This window comes from Hyla sarda, chromosome 1 (genome assembly GCF_029499605.1).
Source record: "Hyla sarda isolate aHylSar1 chromosome 1, aHylSar1.hap1, whole genome shotgun sequence".
Lineage (NCBI taxonomy): Eukaryota > Metazoa > Chordata > Amphibia > Anura > Hylidae > Hyla > Hyla sarda.
Genome location: NC_079189.1, coordinates 410,334,542 through 410,361,360, shown reverse-complemented (window position 1 = coordinate 410,361,360; position 26,819 = coordinate 410,334,542). Strand labels below are relative to the sequence as shown.

The following is a 26,819-nucleotide window of genomic DNA, read 5'->3' as shown; positions in this document are numbered from 1 at the left end:
CTGCATTGTTGAATCCTGAGGCCACACAATGTACGGATGTTACTATACACATAGCTCCCTTCTGCTTAGTGTATAGGTCATACATGTTACCATGGGGTACAAGACTGCTGGCACATACATTTTCTTACCAACTCTCTAGATGCCGTCTTTGCCCTGTACCACCTCTTTCTTCTTCCATTGGTCTCTCTCAGCATGCATTGCCGATTCCTGCAAGAGACTTAACCAGACAGATCCACACTCCCCATCCATCTGTACATTCTGTACCATCATTGTGGGGGGACAGGAGCACTGCAGCCTTGGCAGCCTCCTTCACCATTTAGTCCCCTTGGCTTCTGGGGCTGTTTCCTTAATGTGGCTCTGATCTTTACGATGGCCACTTTCTCTGGCCGCTCTCGGACTTTGAACAGTTGAATTGCCAACTATAGATTGCTTCGCCCCAGGATTCAAGAAAACCTTCACTCCAATAAGCCCATACTTGTGGCCGGTAACAAAGTGTACCCGTACTCATTATGTCTTACCTTCAGATATCTTACACATCTCAGTGAATATCTTCAACTCTCCTTCTCTGAACCACCAGCTCAGATGAGTGGTTTATTGCAATAGAACTTCATTCTGCGTGTGGTCACTATATATGCAGCCTTATGTATTACATCTTTACATTACTTGGAACAAACTTACATTTATAACTCAGCATCAACCATGGATTCTCTGATATCCTATCAAGGCTCTTGAATTTTTAACCTTATAAGTTTAAGACAATCAGCATCTTCGTGTTACACTAAATTACCCTTATAAAGTTATCCATTCAAAATTGATATTATTCAAATAAATGCAATGTAGAATGTATAGGTATATCACACTGTGTATGCAGAGTATGTAAACACACTCAAGGGTAAGCAGTAGATATGTACTGTAGTTTCTTCAATTTAATGTGACTGTGTTTCAGTACACCAAGGCTGTTCTGTCAATCTTCCTATAAGCCCAGCCTTTCTCCTCCCACTCCTCTATGTCACCAGTCACCGCCCCTTTGAGTCTGCCTCTCTGCTTTCCCTCAAGCTAGGTCATTCTTCAAAAACATTTTGAGCGTCCAGTGTCTCAGTGGATTTCTGCGCTACTTTACAACAAGAGACATACAAGACACATGGCTTTCACTGGCACAAGGGCAACAAGATCCGGCAAGGAAGTGCAGGGGAAGTGAGGTAATAGTAGGGAGTGCACAGGTGAAGATACTGATTAGGCCTGCTGCCCCAATTAGTGGCGCAGTGGCCCTTTAAATCGCAGAGACCCGGCGCGCGCGCGCCCTAAGGAGCGGGGCCGCGCGCGCCGGGACAACACAGACGGGGAAGGGGTCAGGTACGGGAGCCAAGATGCGCATCGCGAGCAGGCGCATCCCGCATCGCGAATCGCATCCCGGCTGGGAGCAATATCGCAGCGCACCCGGTCAGCAGGTCTGACCGGGGCGCTGTGAATAAGAGAACGCTGCGAGCGCTCCGGGGAGGAGCGGGGACCCGGAGCGCTCGGCGTAACACCTGCCCATACACACACATGCACAGTTTCAAGGGAGGGTCACAGGAATGTCTTATAGGCCGAGGGACTCCTGTGTTATACTTCCTTGTATACACGCACATTCAAGACCACCTCCAGAGAGACTCTTTGAACCTCTGGCGTCAAGCACCTAACCCAATAATACCTTGGGGCTGACAGAACAGAAGTATCTGTAGCAACAGTTATTAGTGCCCTCGGATTATTCAATTCCCAAGAGGCCCAACCCACCATGCATTCCTGGGAACAAGTAACAAGTACACACACTCACACGTCAACACATATACCCGGGCAACAGATAAACACTTTTTGTGACAGGTCCAGTAAGTAGACCTTGAGCCAAAACTATACCTGTCTTTTTGTGGCCTGTGAGGCAATCGTCTAAGTCATAAGGCAACCAAGCGGGGGAGGCAGCGTACTGGCTTGGTTACAAGAAAATGTTGTCCTTCCTACCGTACTGGGGAGGGGATCAAATCTTTCATCGCATCCGTCCACGGTTGGTTGGCCCAATGCCTCATAGTGCGACTTGCCCCCCAGAGTCAGAACTCATGGTCCCTGCTTCGGTCGCTAACTGAAGTAGAATGACTTCTCCAGGTATACAGTGCTTATCTATTCCTGGCCAAATTGAGCATATAGATGATGCATGCATCGGTGGAAGAGAAATGAGACAGCTGACACACGGTTCAGATTACCAAATCTCTTCAGTTTATTCAAGCATTTTACAAAGGTTTATAAGGCTTCAAGATTAACATAAATCAACACCCATATTATCGATCTTTATTCAATGACGTGTATTTGTAGACGCGTGCAGTTCTGTCATGCGCTAAGCTTATATTTCTGTTTTTCTCTGTAAAAGCTGAGTAATCATACTTTTGTCCCTCTTTCCCCCAGAAGGTCAGCCTGACACTGACATTTTGATGATCGGTCATTATTAGGCAAATATCAGGCATGTTTGTTGAGAAGATGTATCAATATATGTTCTAGTACAGCATGACTATGTATTTGATCGAACAAAGTTTAATTTTGATAACCAGACCACGCTCTGGAAGGAAGGCCACTGCCATCTGTTACATATGAGCAAGCTGAAAACAGAGATCTTTAAAGTCACATAGACTGTATTGAATTATTATATATATGATTATATATGATTATGTTTTAAATATATTCTCATGCTATATCTATCGTCGTTCTACAACATTAGAACTTCAGTAATGCCTGAATAAAACTGTGCCATTTCTGAAGGAATGTTTTTGCAGTTTTTTCTGAATTACAGAGTGCTAGTAAAAGTTCAGATTTAAGAATACTGGACATGTCAAGTAAAATTAATGATAGTAGCCAATGACGTAACAAGCTTTCGAAAACCAATGGGAAAATATGTAATCCCTTATTGCCTTAACCTCTGTTTGGAAGGTTTTTTCACCTTCTGGGAAGTTGTGAAAGAAATATGCAATAGGGTCTAGTGTAAGTTTAGCCCCTAAATATTCTTCATTTAATCCTTAACCTGCGACCATAATGGCAAATACATATCTTTTAATGCAATTTACTGTAGACATCTGCTTCTCCTATACCATTTCCTGTTCCCTCATCAGTGTACTTGTATGTAGTCTGTCTAGCCGCCATTGCTTCCAATCTCATTTTATATGTATTTTATTTCTTTTTGCATTGGAGCAACAATTGAATGTGTATTTTGATATGATTTAGCAGTTTGGTGTTTCTTGATAGGTATTTATTTAATCTAAACAGTAAAAATAAATAAACTGGACAACTAAAGCAGCTCTTCAGTGTTAGAATTCCATCAAACATCATGGAACATGGAGGTGCAGAAGGATAGAAGTTGACTGCAGATTTAGTGTTTTTCTTTTTTTTCTTTTGTTTTTTTTCAATGTAAGTTTGTGCACTAAAGCTGCCTGACAATATTTTCAGGGTTACTTTCAAATTCATTGTGGAAAAGCAATAAATTATTTATCAAATTATATAATATAAGTAGGTCACCTTTAAATAGGGCTAGCTATGGCAAACCAGTTTTGAGATGGATATCAGAGATAAGAGATTCTATTACGCAGACAAAGGCTTCATATTTCAGCATTTATAAAGTATTTTTAGTGTTCGTACACACGTTTTTTGCTGTTTGCTTTCTGCTGTTTATTTTCTGCTGCATTATTTCAGCTGCTTATTTTCTGCTGCTAAGTCAATGATAAAATAAGCAGCAGAAAATCTATAGCAAAATATGCACGTTTTTTTATAAGCAAAGATCCCAAATGTAAATTTGTGAGGTCATTGCAACAGGAAAGAAGCATACTGCAAGGACACGATCGGTATCTTCCCAGCATTCCTATATAGGTAGATAACTGCTAATAGGGATCTAATGGCTGAAAGCATTAGATCACTATTATCTGTGATCTGCAAAGGCTTGTGTCATCCCAGGTTTCTCCAGCTCCAAGGTAATAATTGTGTAAAAAAAAGTAAAAAGGTATATGTATATATATATATATATATATATATATATATAGGAATATGCAAAGCAGCTCATTACGTCACCTTTTCAGGTATTGTTCCCTGGTATCAGCTTAGCTCCTGATAAGGAATATAAAAAGCTGATCGGGATTTTATGCCAAGCCAGACTACTCCCCAAAAGGGAAGTTTCTACCCATCTGCAGACAGCTGTTTCGTGGTTTTTGCCACTCGTCAGTACAGAGCAGGGTGATCTGGCTTGGCTGGGGTAAGAGGTCTGAGAGCAACTAAAGGGGGTGAGTATTTACCTCAGGGCGAGGCCACCACTCCTGGTGTAACAGAGCTTCAGAAGGCCATTAAGCACTCCGCGGGCATTCTGGGTAGGGGAATATGCAAAGCAGCTCATTGCATCACCTTTTCAGGTAATGTTCCCTGGTATCAGCTTAGCTCCTGTTAAGGAATATAAAAAGCTGATCGGGATTTTATGCCAAGCCAGACTACTCCCCAAAATGGAAGTTTCTACCCATCTGCAGACAGCTGTTTTGTGGTTTTTGCCACTCGTCAGTACAGAGCTGGGTGATCTGGCTTGGCTGGTGTAAGAGGCTTGAGAGCATAATACATTAGCCAAAATTCAGACAAATAGTTAACCATCAGAATTGTTTCACTGTTTGTACTCGTAACACATACATTCTACATTTTTGGATCCAGGTATTTTGTGCCTGTTTACAGAGACATAGTAGACATATTTGGTATTACTGTACACAAGATATTGATTATATCCTTCTGGAAAGTGTTTTGATTTAAATAACTATATTACATTTATTTATTTTATAAATGAAAAAAATTAAGAGAATTAAATTCAATTAGAAAAAATGAAGACAATTAAACATTAAAGGCCCAACACTGCCATAAAAAAGTATAAAGCATGAAAATGCATTCACCTTTAGAATTCAGTTTCAAAAGGTGAAATTATGCGGTAGATATTCAGGAATCTGAAGGCTTTGTTCCTGAAAGGGTTTGCAAAAAAGAAGAGGTATACATGTTTTTCCATTATATCTTTTCAGTATTTAGGTCTTGGCTTAAAAACAGATAAATTACTGAAAGCATACCTGCCATTTCAGGTGACTTTTCAGGATAAGCTGTCATGTGTGTATACATAAGGAGCAGCACTATTTTTAGCCATTACATAACTTGGATATGGTACTTTTCAGCAGATTTCTGTCTTGCAGGCTTATTTATTATTAGCAGTTCTCACATAGCTGGTGGGCTGAGTTCATTCCTCCCCTTCCATAGACTTGTATTTCTTGTCTTGCAGACACAGGACAAGGCTGAGCTGATTTTCAAAGTGGAATACAGAGGGAGAAAGGAGAGGGGGAGAGGGAAAAAGCATGATAACTGGGGGAAAAATGTTTTTTTTTTTTCTAATAATAAGATATATTAAAAAGCTCCTTATGTTTTCTTTTACTATTGATTGATATGTGAAGTTTGTTCAAATGAAAGTGCCTATTGAAGTATTACGTATATTAAAGTATGGGGTGTACTGTCATTTATTCTTTATCTCTGACAGAAGAACTATTTACTTGTTGTGAAGAACTTCGTAGTGTTAAGGATACATTTTTTGTTGCACAAGTGAAAATTTGTGAAATGTACTCCACCCTTCAAGAGTTTCCCTGAACGAAATTGTGTACCCTAATGGGGACAGGGACTGATTTGAATGATGACAGTCTACAACGCTGCTGAATACATAGACTCAAAACAATGGGAAGCAAAATTTTAGATTTGTGCCAAGTGGTTAAGGCTGGAGTGCAGTGTTGCAATACCTAAGTACTTGCTGTCTCAAGGGCCTGTGGTGTGCAGTGATTTTCTACAAGGTCTATGTAAGGTTTCTTACACTAATACAAATTTACTGATTTTAGACAGTAAAAAAAAAACCTGAAAAAAGATCGAAAAACCAAAGACAAGACGCAAAAATCAATAAGCAATTTCACTGTTAAAGCGGTATTACAGGCAAAACCTTTTTTTATATATATCAACTGGCTCCGGAAAGTTAAACAGATTTGTAAATTACTTCTATTAAAAAATCTTAATCCTTCCAATAGTTATTAGCTTCTGAAGTTTTCTGTCTAACTGCTCAATGATGACTTCCCGGGAGCTGTGCATGATGGGAGAATATCCCCACAGGAACTGCACAGCTCCCGGGACGTGAGTCATCAGAGAGTAGTTAAACAGTAGTGTTGCTCGCGAATATTCGCAATGCGAATTTTATTCGTGAATATCGCATATTCTCGAATATTCGCGAATATAGCACTATATATTTGTAATGACGAATATTCTTTTTTTTTTTTCACAGTACACATCACAGTGATCATCCCTCTCTGCTTCCAGCTTGTGTGGTGTAAAGAAGGCTCTAATACTACCGTGTGAGACTGGTGTGTGAATTTTCGCATATACGTAAATTTGCATATGCTAATTTTCGCATATAAGAATTTTCGCTTATGCTATTTTTTGCATATGCTAATTTTTGCATATGTTAATTTTCGCATACGCGAATGTTCGCATATTTCGAATATTATGAATATGCGAATATTTGCGAATATATGACGAATATTCGTCCATATATTCGCAAATATTCGCGAATTCGAATATGGCCTATGCCGCTCAACACTATTAGACAGAAAACAACAACTCAACTTCAGAAGCTAATAACTATTGGAAGGATTAAGATTTTTTTAATAGAAGTAATTTACAAATCTGTTTAACTTTCCGGAGCCAGTTGATATATATAAAAAAAAGTTTTGGGCTGGAATACCCCTTTAAGGCCCAGTATTAAAACTAAGCTTTTAATTGTGATAATTTAAAAATGAATGTATTTTACATACATAAAGTGAATTATTATAAACGGCACCGACAGCTCTTTTAGGGTTATTCATAATGGAGTATTGTTCTTATTAAAGGGAAAGAATTCAGTTTTAGATGTCTCTTACTCCTGAGAATGTCTTTCATCTGCCCAATGATATGTGCTCAGTCACAATCCAATCCAGTCCCATGCCTTCCCCCATATTTCTTGATTGTCAGGTATTATTTTTTCTTTGTAACGATGCTGGTTGGTCTCAGGACATAACTTCTTTTTACCTATAACAGTCACCTTTTCTGGGTCCTGATAGTGGCTCCCAGTACTTAGATGCCCCCAGGACAAACAGGAACCCATGCTAAAAAATGACCCTAGCTAGTTATTAATCTTTTCCTGAACGATAAACCTAACACAAAACACCCCTAAGCCTCACTATACCTGCCTCTACCCTTATAGTAAGGTGTAACTGCTCTAGCAGCGCAAAAAAATTGAAAGACAGGAAATAAGCAAACAGGGAAACTGAGTGCAGCAGGAACTTTGTAATACCAATAGAAAGACTGTGCATGAAGGACCAAGAGCCAATTGAAGAAACCAGGGCAAAAGTCCAATAGAACAAGGTATAGAAAGCACAAAGAACACTGGAGACAAATGCATAGAGCATATCCTATAATCTGCACAGAACTGCAGAATCCATGGATATTTAAAGAGAGGCTAAGCAATCATAAACTCCACTCTAGACTAGAGTAATTGATCTAGAGCAGTGGATCAGCTGTAAGACAGCAGCAAATCAACTTCCGCAGACAAACTAGATAGGGGTCAGAATAGCATGAGGATTCATGCTATTGGTAACATTTTGAAAATGCGCTGTCATATGTGTACCATAATCTGGAAGGAGAAGAAAAGAAAGTGCCAGCATGGACAATGCAGAAATCCCATTTATTGAAAGTCAGAGATACTTCATGTGAACACAGCCACTTGTTTCAGGTGTTGCCACCCTTAATTATACCCATACCGGGGCTGTGTTCACATAAAGTTTCTCTGTTGTTTGCCTCCAATAAATGGGATTTCTGCATCATCCACGCTGGCACTTTCTTTTCTTCTATGGACTAAAGTGAGGCCCTACACTTGCCGTGTCGTGGCTGAGGCATCGGTGGGGTGAGCTGAAAACTGCTTGCTATGATGACCATAGTTTCCCCAGATGCAGCCAATCTTATCCTCCAAATAGTTTATCCCTATCTACAGTATATTGCCCTGCATCATCCCTGTCTTGCTCTATATACATATATATAACTAATATACAAGATGGCGAGGACGCAGAAAATATCCCTATTGTCTTTATATATGGGTGCGTAGCCATTACATCAAATAGCGACCAAAAAAAGAAAGAAAAAAACAATTAACAAACAGCTGCTACTCCTTAAAAAATTATAATTAAAAAGACAAGGGCAAATAATGGTGCACATCATATCCTAATTCTTGCTACCCTTCTGGTCTGAAAGGTATACAGATATATAAAAATCCCCAGTGAACACCTATATACTAATAACATAAACTATTGAATGGCATGTAGGAAAAGTTATGAGTAGTAAACAATATTCACAGTATCAAGATAACAACAAAGAAGCTTATAAAAAGCTAAGCTGATAAAAACTAAATAAATATGCACAAATATGTCAATATGAAGAAAAAGAAGGGAATTTATCATTAGGCTAGTTGCAATTCTTTTGTGAAAGCACCTTCCACAACATCAGATCTATCACAATTTACGCTACAGAGGAACTTAGAACTAGGGTAGATTTTAAAAGCACATAAAGCACATAGATTTTAGAAGTATATAAATATGTTAATATCAAGATAAAGTATATATGTACAAATATATATATATATTAAACAAAGTATACCAAAGGAGTTACTCACTTGGATGAGGGGGATGTGAATAGATGACCCTGCCCCATGGGCATCATTGGTCCTCCATCAAACTTCATCTGGGAACCCCTGAGGATATAGGAGTTCATGGGGGATTTTTTTTCCTTTCAGAAAGGAGGGGTAGTGAGCATTAGGGTATAAGGTTCCCCATTACCCATCCTTGTATTTTTAATTCTCACTGCATACAGGATTTGTATGTGTCTTTGTTTTTTGTTTGCTTTTACTAAAATTATACATTTTATTTCTTCAGTAGCAGCTGTTTATATTATTTTATCTTTTTTCATTTCTTTTTGTTTCCCTAATATAATACCACCATCTGATGCATTATGGGGGAATTTACTAAGATTGGGATTCCACACCCTTTAGTCTTTAGTAAACTCTCTCTACCGTCGGATTCAGCAAATTCATTAATCTGGGAAATTTGTACACCAAAAACAGGCCCACAAGTTATAATACATTTCCCACAATGAGTGCCGAAACATTTTCATTGTTGTTCGATATGTTTTTATCGGGGAAATGTTATAATAATGTAGTAGATACAGCGCATAGAGGTAGCAAGGAGCATATATTTTAATATTTAGGCTGGGTTCACACTACGGAATTTCCGACTGCAATTCCGCTTTGAACTTGCAGGCAGAAATTCCGCTTACTAAAATGTATAGTGTAGTGAATAAGTTTCCGTTCACAAATTCACACTGCGGATTTTGTGAATGGAAAACTTCCACCTGAAGAATGGCGTTGCTCATTCTTCATGCGGAAATACTCGCGGAACACATTGCAGTCGATTGATTCAGCCAGCGCTGGCCGCACTCGGAATCTCCGGGCGGAAATTTTCTGCCGGAAGATTCCGCAGTGTGAACCTAGCCTTATTGTGGTAGGAATAATGCTAAGTTTGTAAGCTCTACATTATCTGCTGTTTTTTTAATTTTTTTAATTTCCATGATGTATATATAACATGTTTATGTCTGATTACAATTAATAGCTAGGATTTAATATTGGACCTTATGAGTTATATCATTTTACTAACATAGCATTTAGTCATAGCCAAAGCATCACATTACACCCACCTCCAAATGGGTAAGGTACAGTGTGGTCGTGGTAAAAAACTTAACTCAACGTAATTGAATTATTTATAAAAAAAAATCCACCAAATGTCCCATTCTTGTTATGCTGCAGCAACAAAGGTGCATTTAAAGGAGTACTCCAGCATAAGTTTAAGATTGCGGGGGTCCGACCGCTGGGGCCCCCCACAATCTCCTGTATGGGGCCCCCAGCTCTTTGCTGAAATAGCGCGTTTCGACCACCGCATGACGCTGCAGCAGACACGCCCCCTCAATGCAGTGCAGTGCCAAATGCAGTGCTCCGGCTCTACCATAGAGATGTATTGAGGGGGAGAGTCGGTCGCCGCATCATGCTGTGGCCAGACACGCCCCCCTTGGTGCTAACTGCCGTGGCCCCGTATGGGAGATCGCGGGAGCCCCCAGCGGTCGGACCCCCTGCAATCGGAAACGTATCCCCTATCCTTAGGATAGGGGATAGGTTTTCATATCCCGGAGTACTCCTTTAAGAGATATTACCATGTGCTCCATGATCATCTAATGTGTCCTGCCCCCACCATTATTTTTCCTTAGATGGGGTTTTCCTTCATGGGCATTGATGGCATATTGATAGATTTTTTTTGGAGTCCAACTACACCCAGAACAAAGGATTCACAGTGTCCTAACACAGCATTACTTCTAACCCACTTGGATGCTGCAGTTTTGCAGTTCAGTGCCTAGTTTGGATCACTATGATAACACACAGCTGTCACGCCCCCTCCCATAGGCTTGCATTGAGGGGCGGAGCGTGACGTCACACGCCGCCAGCCCCGTGGTCGCTGGTAATCAGACGTGGAGCAAACATGCTCCGGGGACTGATTTTATTTGGGGTGCAAGATCACAGGGATCCCCAGCGGCGGGACCCACGCGATCAGGCATCTTATCCCCTATCCTTTGGATAGGGGATAAGATGTCTAAGCGCCGGAGTACCCCTTTAATCCTTACCAACAGAAAATAATGTGGAATGACCTGATATGCGGAATGTGGAATGACATATGATAACTAAAAAGTTCAAATGGAATTCATTCATTCATTAGATCTTGTGTGTATTTTTATCCAGTGTAAAAAAAAAAAAAAAAACCTGTTAAAGGATAAGTGCATCTCTGCCCGTGCCTGTACATATGAGAGAAGTGAACTGCACTGGCAGCGCTGCAGTCAATTGTGATAAATCTAATTCCAGACCTTACTTAGTAAAATATTGCCACCGCAGACATCTCCAGGATATAAACATGCATACAAATGAATATGTATATTCTGCCCACGTAGGTTGCAATGAGTAAGCTAAGCCAGTGCCAAGTACTGTATGTTCATAACAAGGGTCACATTCATGCTGCAAATATGCATTTAATGCCAGAATGTCATTTGAATCAATATGCTATACAAATATACCAAGTTCACAGTGATATCAAAGCATAGAAAAAGAAACATAGTATGACGTCACAAGCTGCTATGTATGTAGGACGCACAATTACTATTGTGGGGCCATCAGGTGGACAGCTTAATGGAATATGTTGTCTATATTTTTTCCTGATTTGGGACAAATACTGATTCTATTTTATGTTTGTAATTTATCATTATTATTATTAGAGATGTCTCAATACCATTTTTTAAAGTACTTTTATTCAAGTACTAACTGATACCAATTACCGATACCTATTATAACAATATTAACCCTGTACCGTGACTAAAAGTACAGGGTTAACATGCACACTGACATCACAGTACAGGGTTAATATTTACAGTGACATCAGAGTACAGGGTTAATATATACTGTGATATCACAGTACAGGGTTAATATTGCACAATGACATTACAGTCAGGCAGTACAGGGTTAAGCACACAGTGAGTGTTGTCACAGTACAGGGTTCTGTTTGAACAGTATAGCATGGTGGGGATGACCATGGCCCGCAGGCTGCGTGACGCCATGCTCCAAGCCCCAATATCTTCTCTCTTAAAGGGGTACTCCGCCCCTAGACATCTTATCCCCTATCCAAAGGATAGGGGATAAGATGTCAGATCGCCGCGGCCCGTCCCCTTAATGCAAGTCTATAGGAGAGGGCGTGATGACCGCCACGCCCCCTCCCATCACGGCCCGTCCCCTTAATGCAAGTCTATAGGAGGGGGCGTTACGACCGCCATGCCCCCTCCCATAGACTTGTATTGAAAGGGGCGGGCCGTGACATCACGAGGGGCGGAGCCGTGATGTAACGATGCTCCGGCCCCTGTACTTCCCGTCATTACGTGCAGAGCGAACTCGCTCTATGCTGTAATGAGAGCGGGGTGCCGCAGCGGGGATCCCAGGGCTCCCCAGCAGCGGGACCCCAGCGATCTGACATCTTATCCCCTAAGATGTCTAGGGCATGGTACCCCTTTAAAGAGGCAGAGAGGGGCTCAGAGTGGCTACGGCTCTTCCATTATATGTATAAAAGTATCTGTAAAGATATTGGTGACATTTGCACGAGTACTAGTACTAGTAAGGATGTCCCAATACAGGTATCAGTATTGGGACATCCCTAATTATTATTAGTAGTAGTAGTATAATTATGGGGGCTGCATCTCGAGTTGTTTTTTAACAGCATTTTGTGATATGTTTTACAGAAGGACCCATTGACAATAGACAGCACTAGACAAAACCTGTCCCATTCAGATAAATTGGAGACACTACTGAGCATTCTCTGTGACCATTTCAGAGGTCATTCTACAGGGAGGGAGAATGAGCTCTGCTGTAAATAGGGGTGGATCCAGTGTTATCTCTCTATTGGTATCACCTTTTTACTGTGCTTCTGAGAAGAAAGGTAGTACTGGAAAATGATCTGTACATAACAATAAGTCTTAGACCTATTGGCCAGAATGGAAATTGCAGGATTTCAGGATTATTTTAAAATATGAATAGAACAATGGAAAATAATAAAAAAGAAAAAATATCCCTGAAAATTCTTAAAAAATATGGTTAACATACAAACCTGCTTCAAACAATAGGTAATTTTCACATTCCCTTTAACCTCTTAAAGACGCATGGCGTACCTGTACATCCTGGGCCCGCTCCCACAATATAATGCAGGGTCACATGGTGATATCGGGTCAGTCCCGGCAGCTAACGATAGCCAGGACCCATGGCTAATACCAGACATCACCGATCGTGGTGATGCCCGTTATTAACCCTTTAGACTCAGCGATCAAAGTTGATCACCGCGTCTAAAGTTAAAAAAAAAAAGCATTCCCGGCAGCTTGGGATGAGCGCGGTGGCATAGCATTGATCAGTGTCTGTAATCAATGTATTGCATGTTATAGAGTCCCCTTTAGGGGCTATAACATTGCAAAAAAATAATGTAAACAAATAGTTAATACATCCCTTCCCTAATAAAAGTTTTAATCACCCCCTTTTTCCCATTAAAAAAAAACTATGTAAATAAAAATAAACATATTTGGTATCGCCACGTGCGTAAATGTTCAAACTATAAAAATATATTGTTAACTAAACAATTAATTATGGTCAATGACGTAAATGTAAAGCGTAGCGTATTTTGGTCACTTTTTATGCCATAAAAAATGTATAAAAAACTATCAAAAAGTCTGATCAAAACAAAAATGATACCGATAAAACTTCAGATCATGGTGCAAAAAATGAGCCCTCATACATCCCCGTATGCGGAAAAATTAAGGGGTCAGAAGAGGACATTTTTAAACATATTCATTTTCATGCATGTAGTTAGAATTTTTTCCAGAAGTAAAACAAAATCAAACCTATATAAGTAGGGTATCATTTTGATCCTATGGACCTAAAGAATAAAGATAAGGTGTCATTTTTACCCCAAAAAAATGCACTGTGTAGAAACGGAAGCCCCCAAAATGTACAAAATGGTGTTTTGTTTTTTTCAATTTTGTCCCACAAATATTGTTTTTTTGTTTCGCTGTAGATTTTGGGGTAAAGTGACATTAAGGAAGTAGATTTGGTGGCAAAACAAGCTATGATATGGATTTTTAGGTGCAAAATTGAAAGGGGTATGATTTTTAAAAGGTGAGGAGGAAAAAACATAAGTGCAAAAATGTAAAACGCTGAGTGCTTAAGGGGTTAACTGTGCCGGGAAATATTGGTCAGTAAAATAATAGTAGTAAAACTGGAATATGTGATGTAGCTTACAAAGGCAGTCCATCATGTTTAGAGTCGCCATAAGATGAAATATTTTTAACTCTGTGTCCAATGTATAATTTGTTCTGGATTCTGATGCTTTAAAGGTTCATATTAACTACTAATTGTCCAGCTTAAATTGAATCACGTTACATGGCAGGAGAGCAGCTTCATCTTATAAGCCTCATAAAGTGCGCTATCTGTCTCTTGAGTTTCACAGATAGATCACCTGTGGCACTTTTGTGCAGCCAAAGTAGCAGGCTGGTGTGCATTCAGCTTGTCATACTGGAAAGCAGGTTAGAAGGAATTCACAAATTAAACTTCAGCTGGATCTTTATGTATGTGCCTTGCAGGCCCTTTGATATAACAGGCACTTGAAAAGATACTATAGGGAAAATAGCCATGCATAGGTGCTAAGTAGTGATCGAGTTAAAGGACATCTGCAGCGTGATTAACACTTATCCCCTATCCACAGGATAGGGGATAAGTGTTTGATCGCGGAGGGGTCCGACCGCTGGGACCCCCTGTGATCTCCTGTACGGGGCCGCGGCTGTCCCGTGCAGGGGGAGTGTCGGCCGCAGCATGATGTTGCAGCCGGCACGCCTCCTCCATACATCTCTATGGGAGAGGCGGGGAGGCAGCGTTTGTGCCTCCCCGTCTCCCCCATAGAACTGTATGGGGACGGGGAGGAGACGGGGCGTCACCGTCGACCTCTAGGTCGACGCAACGCGCCTTAGCGCTCACCATGAGCGCTAATGACGGCGCCCCGTTAGGGAGATCGCAGGGGTCCCAGCGGTCGGACCCCCCCGCAATCAAACACTTATCCCCTATCCTGTGGATAGGGGATAAGTGTCATATCGCTGCAGTTGTCCTTTAAAAACATCCCTCATGTAAGAAAACATGTGTCTTCTGGAGCTGCTAAAATAGTATAATCACCCAAAAATATAATACAACTATAGGAAAAAAGTAGAACTAACTGGGTTCCCTGGTAGGGCAACCAAGATTGATGGTACTGATCCTGTGTTTGGCTATGTTCACACGCTGGAATGTCTGCACAGAGAATCTCCGTGCAGACATTCCACAAACTGCGCCGTCTCATAGTCAGTTATGCATTCTGTGCGGACTCCGCACAAAGAATAAACATGTTCATTCTTTCTGCGGACCCGGAAAATGGATTTTCCATGCCGGAAACATCTGGCACGGAAATTCCGCTGTGTGCACAGTGCAGCAGAATCCTGTTCATTTCAACGTGATACTGCTGCAGCAAAATCTCCGTGCCGGATTCCATTGCAGAATCCGACACTGAAAATCTGCTGTGTGAATATGGCCTTACAGATTGTATTATTTTATAGGGTTGAATTCAGACTTTCATTCTGGGAGGATCTTTACAGCAGCCACTGTATAGTAATCTGGTAGGAAAGATGTTTACTGCTTAGTGAGTTAGTTAGTTTAGCTACACAGTTAAAGTGAATTTTACTATCTACATTATAAAATAACCCTTAAATCTTGCAGTTTTCATTCTGGCCACTAGACCCAATATAAGGCAGAGAATTCCTGTTTTGTGCAGATCACTTTTCCGCAGGGTCCTCACTTTAATCTCAGACAGTATTATAGTGACATTGGTAAACTAATAGAGGATATACTACCATTCAAAACAGCTGTAGCTCAGAGGCCAGCCGCGGAGGGCATGCGTGTGGCGACTCTTACCTGTGTGGCTGCTCGTAGTGGCGGATTGCTGCTGCGAGCTGGAGGCACACTATAGGATCGCGTCACTGGCAGATCCGCAGCATAAAATATGCTGCAGATCTGTTACATGTCACCCTATCCTAAGGATGTGTTTGACTGTCTCCAAAAGCCATCAGAAGAACTGTAAACGGTGCCTGGTTTAGACTAAAATGCAAGTTGGATAAATGCAAAATGCAAAAAAAAGTTACTCATCTAAGACTAAATCTATATGTGCTATGAGATATTCATTGTCTTGTATTTCCCCTTTTGTTTCAGGAGATGGCCAGGTGGATTTTGAAGAGTTTGTGACATTACTGGGACCAAAAATTACAACTTCGGGTATCCCAGACAAGTTTCGTGGTGCTGACTTTGACACTGTGTTTTGGAAGGTATATTGCACAGGATTTCACAAATCTAAGCTTCTAGATCTAAAGAAAAGAAATGGAGCCACACAACTGCATGCAATGAAAAGACTGATTACCAATACATCACTAAGGGCTTTGCCACCATTCTTACCTGGGGCTTGAATTATTAATTTTTTTCTTATACATATCATCTCCTCATATATTGATGTTGTTTCTGATTTGTATCGTAATGTCTGCAGTAGGACAGCATGGTCTGTGCTCTGTAGTTTGTAATGAACATACCAACCAAGCATTCTTATTCTTATCTAACAATCATATAAATAGACATGGTTAAAATCTTTTTATTCTGGTTTCACATGAATGCCATTGTGCCCTCTCTGGTGACTGTTTGTCAGTGCCATTGGCATTGGGCAGCACTTCAAACATGTGTAAGGTACATACAGGCAAATTCAATCCATTTAATATAGTAACCCCTTAAGGACCAGGCCCATTTTGGCCTTAAAGGGGTACTACCGTGGAAAACTTTTTTTTTTTAAATCAACTGGTGCCAGAAAGTTAAACAGATTTGTAAATCACTTCTATTAAAAAATCGTAATCCTTCAAGTACTTTTTAGGGCTGTATACTAAAGAGAAATCCAAAAAAGAAATGCATTTCCTGTGATGTCCTGACCACAGTGCTCTCTGCTGACCTCTGCTGTCCATTTTAGGAACTGGAGAAAATCCCCATAGCAAACATATGCTTTTCTGGACAGTTCCTAAAATGGAGAGCAGAGGTCAGCAGAGAGCACTGTGGTCAGGACATCACAGGAAATGCATTTCTTTTTGGATTTCTCTTTAGTATACAGCCCTTAAAAAGTACTGGAAGGATTAAGATTTTTTAATAGAAGTGATTTACAAATCTGTTTAACTTTCTGGCACCAGTTGATTTAAAAAAAAAAAAGTTTTCCTCGGTAGTACCCCCATTTTGGCCTTAAGGACTCAGACAATTTAATTTTTACGTTTTCATTTTTTCCTCCTTGCCTTCTAAAAATCATAACTCTTTTATATTTTCATCCACAGACTAGTATGAGGGCTTGTTTTTTGCGTGACCAGTTGTCCTTTGCAATGACATAACTCATATCATAAAATGTATGGCGCAACCAAAAAGCACTATTTTTGTGGGGAAATTAAAAAGAAAAACGCAATTTTGCTAATTTTGGAAGGTTTTGTTTTCACGCCGTACAATTTACGGTAAAAATGACATGTGTTCTTTATTCTGAGGGTCAATACGATTAAAATGATACCCATTATTACATACTTTTATCTTATTGTTGTGCTTAAAAAAAATCACAAACTTTTTATCCAAATTAGTAGGGTTTATAATCCCTTTATTTTGATGACCTCTAACTTTTTTATTTTTCCGTATAAGCGGCGGTATAGGGCTCATTTTTTGCGCCATGATCTGTACTTTTTTTTGATACCACATTTGCATGTAAAAAACTTAATACATTTTTTATAATTTTTTTTTATAAAATGTATTTAAAAAGTAGCAATTTTAGACTTTTTTTTTTTACGTTCACGCCGTTCACCGTACAGGATCATTAACATTTTATTTTAATAGTTCGGACATTTACGCACGCGGCGATACCAAATATGCCTATTAAATGAATTTTTTGCGCTTTTTGGGTGTAAAATAGGAAAAAACTGACATTTTACTTTTTATTGGGGGAGGGGATTTTTCACTTTTTTTTTTACTTTTACATTTTTTTTTTTTTACACTTGAATAGTCCCCATAGGGGACTATTCATAGCAATACCATGATTACTAATACTGATCTGTTCTATGTATAGGACATAGAACAGATCAGTGTTATCGGCTATCTTCTGTTCTGGTCTGCTCGATCTAAGACCAGAGCAGAAGACGCAGGGAGCCGGAAGGAGGAAGGTGAGGGGACCTCCGTGCGGCGTTCTGAATGATCGGATCCCCGCAGCAGCGCTGCGGACGATACGATCATTCATTGAAATCGCGCACTGCCGCAGATGCCGGGATCTGTATTGATCCCGGCACCTGAGGGGTTAATGGTGGACGCCCGCGAGACATGTTTTCTTTATTCTGTGGGTCAATATGATTAAAATGATACCCATGATTATATGCTTTTCTATAATTGTACCGCATAAAAAAAATCTCAAACCATTTTAACAAAATTAGTATGTTTGAAATTGCCCTATTTTGACCACCTATAACTTTCTAATTTTTCCATATATGGGGTGATATGAGGGCTAATTTTTTGTGCCATGATCTGTAGTTTTTATCAGTACCACTTTTGCTTAGGTTTTACTTTTTATAAGTTTTTTATAAATTTTTTTTGGAATAAAATGACAAAAAAGCTGCAATTTTGAACTTTTTAAAATTTCTTTACATTTACGCCGTTCACCGTACATGATAATTAGCAATATATTTTAATAGTTCAGACTTTTACGCACGCGGAGATAACAAATATGTGTATTAATTATTTTTTTATTGTTTTTTGGGGGGTAAGATGGGAAAAACTGATGTTTTACTTTTTTATTGGGGAGGGGATTTTTCAAATTTGTTTACTTTTGTATTTTACATTTTTTTTTTATTTTACACTTTTTATGTCCCCATAGGGGACTATTCATAGCAATCAGTAGATTGCTAATACTGTTCAGTGCTATGTATAGGACACAGCACTGCTCAGTATTATCGGTCACCTTCTGCTCTGGTCTGCTCGATCTCAGACCAGCGCAGAAGACCCCGGGAGACGGCCGGAAGCAGGTGAGGACCTCCGGCCACCATGTTGGATGATCGGATCGCCGCAGCAGCGCTGCGGCCAATCCGTTCATCCATTCAAAGTACCGCACTGCCACAGATGCCGTGATCTGTATTGATCACGGCATCTGAGGGGTTAATGGCGGACATCCGCGCGATCGCGGATGTCCGCCATTACCGGTGGGTCCCTGGCTGCTGATAGCAGCCGGGACCGGCCGGGCATGACGCAAGCACCAGGAAGGAGGCTATGAGGAGGTAAGATCTCTGCTTGCTTTTTGCAGAAAATATCAGAAAAGTCCTGGTAAGACTTGGGAGGGCCCGGTAAGGGTGGAACCTCAGGAGTTAGACAAGTGGGAGCATATGTGAGGCATCGTTTGGGACAAGAAGGACCCCAATTTTTGATCTCCCCGGTGGTCCAGTCAAGGGTAGGAGAATAACGTTGGAGCCATGGCAGACCGAGGAGGACTTCAGAGGTGCAGTTAGGCAGAACAAAAAATTCTATTTTTTCGTGATGCAGTCCAATGCTCATAAGCAGGGGTTCTGTGCGGTAACGCACAGTGCAGTCCAATTTTTCTCCATTGACAGAAGAAATGTAGAGCGGCTTGACGAGACGGGTTACTGGGATACTGAACCTATTAACGAAAGAGGCCAAAATAAAGTTTCCTGCAGAAACGGAGTCCAAGAAGGCCACAGCAGAGAAGGAGGAGTTAACAGAAGGAGAAACCCGCACAGGTACAGTCAGATGTGAAGGGGCAGAATTTATGCCAAGAGACGCCACTCCCACGTGAACAGGGTGCGTGCGTTTCCCAGACGTGGAGGACGAATAGGGCAGTCCACTAGGAAATGTTCGGTACTAGCGCAGTAAAAGCACAAATTTTCATCTCTGTGACGAGACCTCTCTTCTTGGGTCAGGCGAGACCGATCCACTTGCATAGCCTCCTCGGCGGGAGGCACAGGAGTAGATTGCAGAGGATTCTGGGAGAGAGGTACCCAGAGATCAAGGTCCTTTTGCTGGCGGAGCTCCTGGCATCTTTCAGAAAAACGCATATCAATGCAGGTGGCCAACTGGATAAGTTCAGATAGGGTAGCAGGAATTTTTCGTGCGGCCAGCACATCTTTGATGTGACTGGATAAGCCTTTCTTGAAGGTTGCGCAGAGGGCCTCATTGTTCCAGGATAGCTCAGAGGCAAGGGTACGAAACTGGATGGCGTATTCGCCTACGGAAGAACTCCCTTGGACGAGGTTCAGCAAAGCAGTCTCCGGCCCGGGCTGGCTCCTCAAAGACACTACGAACTTCAGCGAAGAAGGACTGGATTGTAGCAGTGGCAGGATCATTGCGGTCCCAGAGCGGTGTGGCCCATGCCAAGGCCTTTCCAGACAGGAGACTGACCACGAAGGCCACCTTAGACCGTTCAGTGGGGAATTGGTCCGACATCATCTCTGCAAAGTGCAAAGAACACTGGGACAGGAACCCACGGCACAATTTAGAGTTCCCATCGAACTTGTCAGGTAGGGACAAGCGGAGTCTGGAAGTGGCAACTTGCTGCGGAGGAGAATCAGGAGCAGGCGGAGGAGATGGTTGCTGCTGTAGAGGCAGAAGCTGCTGTAGCATGGCGGACAACTGTGACAGCTGTTGTCCTTGTTGGGTGACCACGGTGGCGTGGTCAGCGAGACTTGGCAGTGGCACCTCAGCGGGATCCATGGCCGGATCTACTGTCAGGATCCGGATGGGTATACTGTGAGGATACTGGTGGTGGATCCTCTGTGTTAGAGAGGGATTGGCGTGGACCGTACCGGTGGACCGGTTCTAATTTGCTACTGGTTTTCACCAGAGCCCGCCGCAAAGCGGGATGGTCTTGCTGCGGCGGTAGCAACCAGGTCGTGTCCACCGGTAACGGCTCAACCTCACTGACTGCTAAGAGTGGCGTGGGACAGGAGGACTAGACAGAGGCGAGGTCAGACGTAGCAGAAGGTAAGGGCAGGCGGCAAGGTTCGTAGTCAAGGGCAACGGCAGAAGGTCTGGTAACACTGGTAAGGGCATACACAGAAACGCTTTCACTAGGCACTGAGGCAACAAGATCCGGCAAGGACAGGAAGGGGAAGTGGGTTTTCATAGGCATGGAGCAGGGAAGCTAATTACACTGATTGGGCCAGGCACCAATTAGTGGTGCACTGGCCCTTTAAATCTTAGAGAGCCGGCGCGCTAGAGCCCTAGAGAGCGGAGCCGAGCGCGCCAGGACGTGACAGCCGGGGAACGGTACAGGTGAATAGATTGGGATGCGACCCGCGAGCTGGTGCGTCGCCCTATGCGGATCGCATCCCCGCCGGCAGTGACAGTGCAGCGCTCCCGGTCAGCGGGTCTGACCGGGGCGCTGCAGAGAAGAGAACGCCGCGAGCGCTCCGGGGAGGAGCAGGGACCCGGATCGCTCGGCGTAACAATCATGGTGCGCTAAGTACCACGTCACCATGACGTACATTTACGTCCATTGTCGTTAAGGGGTTAAAGGTGTTCTCCACCATAAGGTGATTTTAGTACATACCTGGCAGGCAGTAATGGACATGCTTAGGAAGGATCTGCGCTTGTCTTGGAGCTAAATGGCTATGTTGTGAGATTACCATAATACTGTGGCTAGCTTTTTGTAAACTGGTATTTCCTGTTTGACTTTTCTTTTTTTGACTGCAAATCCCACAATTTCCATTTTCCTCCCTCCCACACATCAGCCACCCCACCCATTGAAACATAAATGAGCTGCATCCATTTGAAAGACCTGTGGTTTTCAGTCAGGGTGCCTACAGCTGTTGCATTCATTGCAGATTGATCTCTCTCCCACCACGCGATCCCTCTACCCATTGAAGCAGGCATGCTCCCTGTCATCAACTGACTAGTGAGTCAGGTCTCGGCCGCAATGCAACCTGGGAAAAATCTGAGACAAAAGTAATTTTGTATGCTGTTAAAAATAAATATTGGTGTGAAAATCACATAAGAATTGTGAGAAAACCATTTCACACAGGTACAGACACTATATTATGAACTACACTAACTTTACAGCCCCTGTAGCATAGTCAAATAAAAAAAAATCCTGGAATACCCCTTTAATTGTGGGTGTAACAAGAAATCATGGGGCTCAATAGCAGAACTCGTAATGGGACACACTTTACCATGACCTCTTTCAGAAGCTATTTCAGAACATGAAAAGATTGGCATAATGTTGGCTTATTCACGTAATACAATGATATCACAGTACAGAAATCATGCAATCGACAGTTAGATCTATCTATTAAAGTGAGACTGCAATGCAAATGCAAACAAGCTGACATGCTGCTATGTCTTAGTACAAAGAAAATGTACACCGTAGCCCTAATTTACAATTGTAAACTCGACCTGTTTTGTCGGTTTGTGCACCAGAATTTGGGGAATTGCGCTACAATTTGCAACAAAAAAATTCAAAAATCTCAACCAACTCTTCATTTTACTTTTTAAAAAAAACAAAAGGGGAGGTGACCTCTGGGGAATGAGGCGTGGCCTCAGAAAAGGAAAATGTCCCCAACATTTTCAAAAAATCCCTACATATTTACTAATGTTTCCACCGAAAATGGGGTGGATTTGAGCTCTGGAAAACCCCACAGCTCAGAGTAGTTGTAAAAAAAAGCAAAATATAGGGAAAAATGCAAAACGTAGGGAAATATTAGTAAATACCTTGGTAATATGCCTACCGTGAATCAAAACCCACAAAGAAAACTCCACTCCATTGGTGTCACAGGTGGACAACAGAGACACAGATGTAAGGGTCCATTACACCACGTTTTGAGGATACCACAACTGGATCTGGCAGGAGAACTTAAAAACTGTCCACTGCCATATCTTCGCTGAACCCGCGCTGCACCCGATTCATTTGAGCCAGATATAGTCAGATAGTAACTCCGGTCGACTATTTTATGGACCGTATCCGGTTTTGTTGTTGGACAGAAAACTGTGGTCTGCCATGGTTTTCAATCCAGCCATAAAACTGATACAGTTAAAGGGGTTCTCCGGTGCTTAGACATCTTATCCCCTATCCAAAGGATAGGGGATAAGATGCCTGATCGCGGGAGTCCCGCCGCTGGGGACCCCCGGGATCTTGCACGCGGCACCCGGTTTGTAATCAGTCCCTGGAGCGTGTTTGCTCCGGGACTGATTACCGGCGACCACAGGGCGGGCAACATTTGACGTCACGCCCCCGCCCCCGTGTGATGTCACCCTCCGCCCCTCAATGCAAGCCTACGGGAGAGGGCGTGATAGCTGTCACACCCCCTCCCGTAGGCTTGCATTGAGGGGCGGAGCATGATGGCACACGGGGGGCGGGGGTGTGACGTCACACGCCGTCGACCCTGTGGTCGTCGGTAATCAGATCCGGAGCGAACACGCTCCGGGGACTGATTACAAACGGGGTGCCGTGTGCATGATCCCGGGGGTCCCCAGCGGCGGGACTACCGCGATCAGGCATCTTATCCCCTATCCTTTGGATAGGGGATAAGATGTCTAAGCACCGGAGAACCCCTTTAAGAGCCGACCAGAGTCACTATCTGAGTCCACCACAAGAAAATCTGGGACACTGGCAGACAATAAACTTTAAAATAAACACATCTTTATTTCAAGTTGCTCAAAATCCAAGGACAGACATAAAAAAATAGTAGCTAGCTAATGTGTTTTGACATAGTCCTTACTCATGGCAAATGTAAACACACTTATATATGTGTTAGAAAACACTTCTGATAGAGCCCTGCAATGACCTCATTCCTCTAACGTCACTAACAGATATGTAAGCTTTATAATATATGCTGAATGCTAACAGGATAATATGAAATGCATATAATAATACAATTGTAAATAAGTAAAAAATGTTATATATATTTTCAAATTCAACCTACTTGGGATCCTGCTTTCCCATATAATAATGCATAAAGCTTTCCTGTTTAATTTTTAATTTTTTTTGTCATTCCCCGCCCCTTGGTGTCTTGGAAACATGTTCTATAGGATTCTCTCTCAATGGGGGACATGTATCAAAGATTTTACCCCTGTTTTGTGTGTATTTTTTTGCGCAAAATTTTGCGCAAGCCCTTTTTTTTTGCACATTTTTTGGCGCACGTTTTGGTAGAGCATGTCCTCCAGATGTGGCCTAATCAGGGTACCTTGGAGTGACATATATAGTACACATGGATTTATTACCTGCGTTCTTTTCCTTTGCACCAAAAATTTTGACGCAAGTGCGTCTTTTTCCCCGTAAATATAAGCCAACTTTAACTGCACGTAGCGATCCTTTCTATTTCTGAAGGAAAGTTCTACTAAGGAACCACCAGAATGTTTTTACTTTCCTATCTCAATTCCTCATTTGGTTTGCTTTATATTTTTACTCCTTGGTTAGTCCAAAGCACTTTTAAAATAATTTGCATATAGAATATTTGTTTCCAGTTCAGTTATTCATTAGATCACTTGTATATTGTTATTTTATGATCCAACAATTTAATACATTTACATAGGAAATGTTTGATATCTTACTTATCATTGAACAAGATCCGTCACATTAAAATAGCTTTGTAATCCACTTAACACTGTAGATCATTCTCCTTTTATTTTTACAATTTACTGCTTTCCGTTATACTTTTCCCCAGCGCCCGGTAAGATGGTGGATATCACTGATAGCCAGCCATCTTACCATGTGACCACGGGGGATTTCATCCCCCCCCCCCCCCCCCCCCAGCGATCGCTGCTATCAGCTAGTCAAATCTGACTAGCTGATAGCAGCGTTTCGCTATGAGAATACTTAGCAGCGCGGTGTGTGAGTCCGGATCACGAGGATCGGGACACACACCGCTCTGCTAAGTGTCCCTTACCCGTCCCCCGGCGTCACTTACCCGGCCATGCGGTGTCCCAAGCGGTCCCGGTGCGAGCGGCGTCCTCCAGGCGGTCCCGGGGGTGGTGCTTCCCCACGGTGAGTTTGTAGCAGGGCGGCATCTTCATTGGCAGCAGGGAGATCGCCGTAAAGCGATCTCACTGCTGCCTCTGGGAGTTTCTAAACTGCAACTCCCAGCATGCCCAGACAGCCTTTGGCTTTCTGGGCATGCTGGGAGTTGTAGTTTTGCAACATCTGGAGGGCCACAGTTTGGAGACCACTGTATAATGGTCTCCAATCTGTGCTCTTCCAGATGTTCCAAAATTACAAATCTCAGCATGCCCACTCTGTCGAGGCATGCTGGGAGTTGTAGTTCTGTAACATCTGGACCACAGATTGGAGACCATTATACAGTGGTCTACAAACTGTGGACCTCCAGCTGTTGCAAAACTACAACTCCCAGCATGCCCAGACTGCCCAAGCATGCTGGGAGTTGTAGTTCGTCAACATCTGACCCTTCAGATATTGCCGAAATACAACTTCCAGCATGTCTGGCCATGCTGGGAATTATAGTTTTGCAACAGCTGGAGGCACACTAGTTGGGAAACATTGTTTGTTTCCTAACTCTTTTTCCCAACCCGTGTGCCTCCAGCTGTGCCTCCAAACTATAACGCCCAGCATGCACTGACAGACCATGCATGCTGGGAATTTAAGTTGTGCAACAGCTGGAGGCACACTGGTTTGGAAACACTAAGTTAAGTAAAAAACTTTCAAGTGTTTTGCAACCAGTGTGCCTTCAGCTGTTGCATAACTACAACCCTCAGCATGCACGGACTGCCAAAGGGCATGCTGGGAGTTGTAGCAGTATGCCTCCAGCTGTTGCATAACTACAAGTTCCAGCATGTCCTTCTGCTGTCACTGCATGCTGAGATTTGAAGTTTTTGCAACAGCTGAAGGCACACTGGTTGCGAAACACTGAGTCTGTTTCCGTGTTTCGCAACCAGTGTGCCTCCAGCTGTTGCAAAACAACTCCCAGCATGCACGGACAGCCAAAGGGCATGCTCGGAGTTGTAGTTTTGCAACAGCTGGATGTTTCCCCCCCCCCTCCCCCAATGTGAATGGACAGGGTACACTCACATGGGCGGAGGTTTACAGGGAGTGCTGCAAGATTGAGATGCAGCAAACTCGCTGTCAACCCCCGCCCGTGTGACTGTACCCTAAAAACACTACACTACACTACACTTAAAAAAAATAAGTAAAAAACACTATATATAAGCATACCGCTACACAGCCCCCCTCCCCTCCCCAATAAATATGAACAACGTCTGGTACGGCACTGTTTCCAAAATGGAGCCTCCAGCTGTTGCAAAACAACAACTCCCAGTATTGCCGGACAGCCATTGACTGTCCAGGCATGTTGGGAGTTTTCCAACAGCTGGAGGCACCCTGTTTGTGAAACACTGGCATAGAATACCCCTATGTCCACCCCTATGCAAAACCCTAATTTAGGCCTCAAATGCGCATGGCGGTCTCTCACTTTGGAGACCTGTCGTATTTCAAGGCAACATTTTAGGGTCACATATGGGGTATCGCCGTACTCGGGAGAAATTGCCTTACAGATTTTGGGGGGCTTTTTCTCCTTTTACCCATTATGAAAAGGAACAGTTGGAGTCTACACCAGTATGTTAGTGTATAAAAATAAAATTATTTACACTGACATGCTGGTGTTGCCGCATACTTTACATTTTCACAAGAGGTAAATGGGAAAAAAGACCCCCATTTTTTGGGACACAATTTAGCCAGAGTACGGAGATACCACATATGTGGGCGCAAAGTGCTCTGCAGGCGCACAACAAGGCCCATAAGGTAGAGTGCACCATGTACATTTGAGGTGATTTGCACAGGGGTGTCACAGATGTTAAATGAAGAATAAGGACATTGGTATAATTGATGTGTTATAATTGGGTGCAAAAAGTGGTATTATTGTGAGATTAAAACTCTACATAATGAAGAAAAAAAATTCTAAAACTAATAACGAGGACAAAACTTACTGTTTAGGTGCAGATACGCTGCAAACAAAGCTCCTACTAAATA

At 42.3% G+C, this 26,819-nt stretch overlaps 1 protein-coding gene across 2 annotated transcripts in view; it reads left to right on the top strand.

Moving 5' to 3' along the window:
* The window catches only part of CABP7 (calcium binding protein 7), a 144,707-nt gene that overhangs the window by 74,339 nt on the left and 43,549 nt on the right, over nucleotides 1-26,819 (top strand). For both annotated transcript variants that reach the window (XR_008846008.1, XM_056528698.1), the window contains exon 3: nucleotides 15,998-16,110. Coding sequence is in view for 1 of the 2 variants with exons in the window: in XM_056528698.1 (XP_056384673.1) it covers nucleotides 15,998-16,110 (113 nt within the window). In the remaining variant the exon portion in view is untranslated. The remainder of the gene's footprint in view (nucleotides 1-15,997; nucleotides 16,111-26,819) is intronic.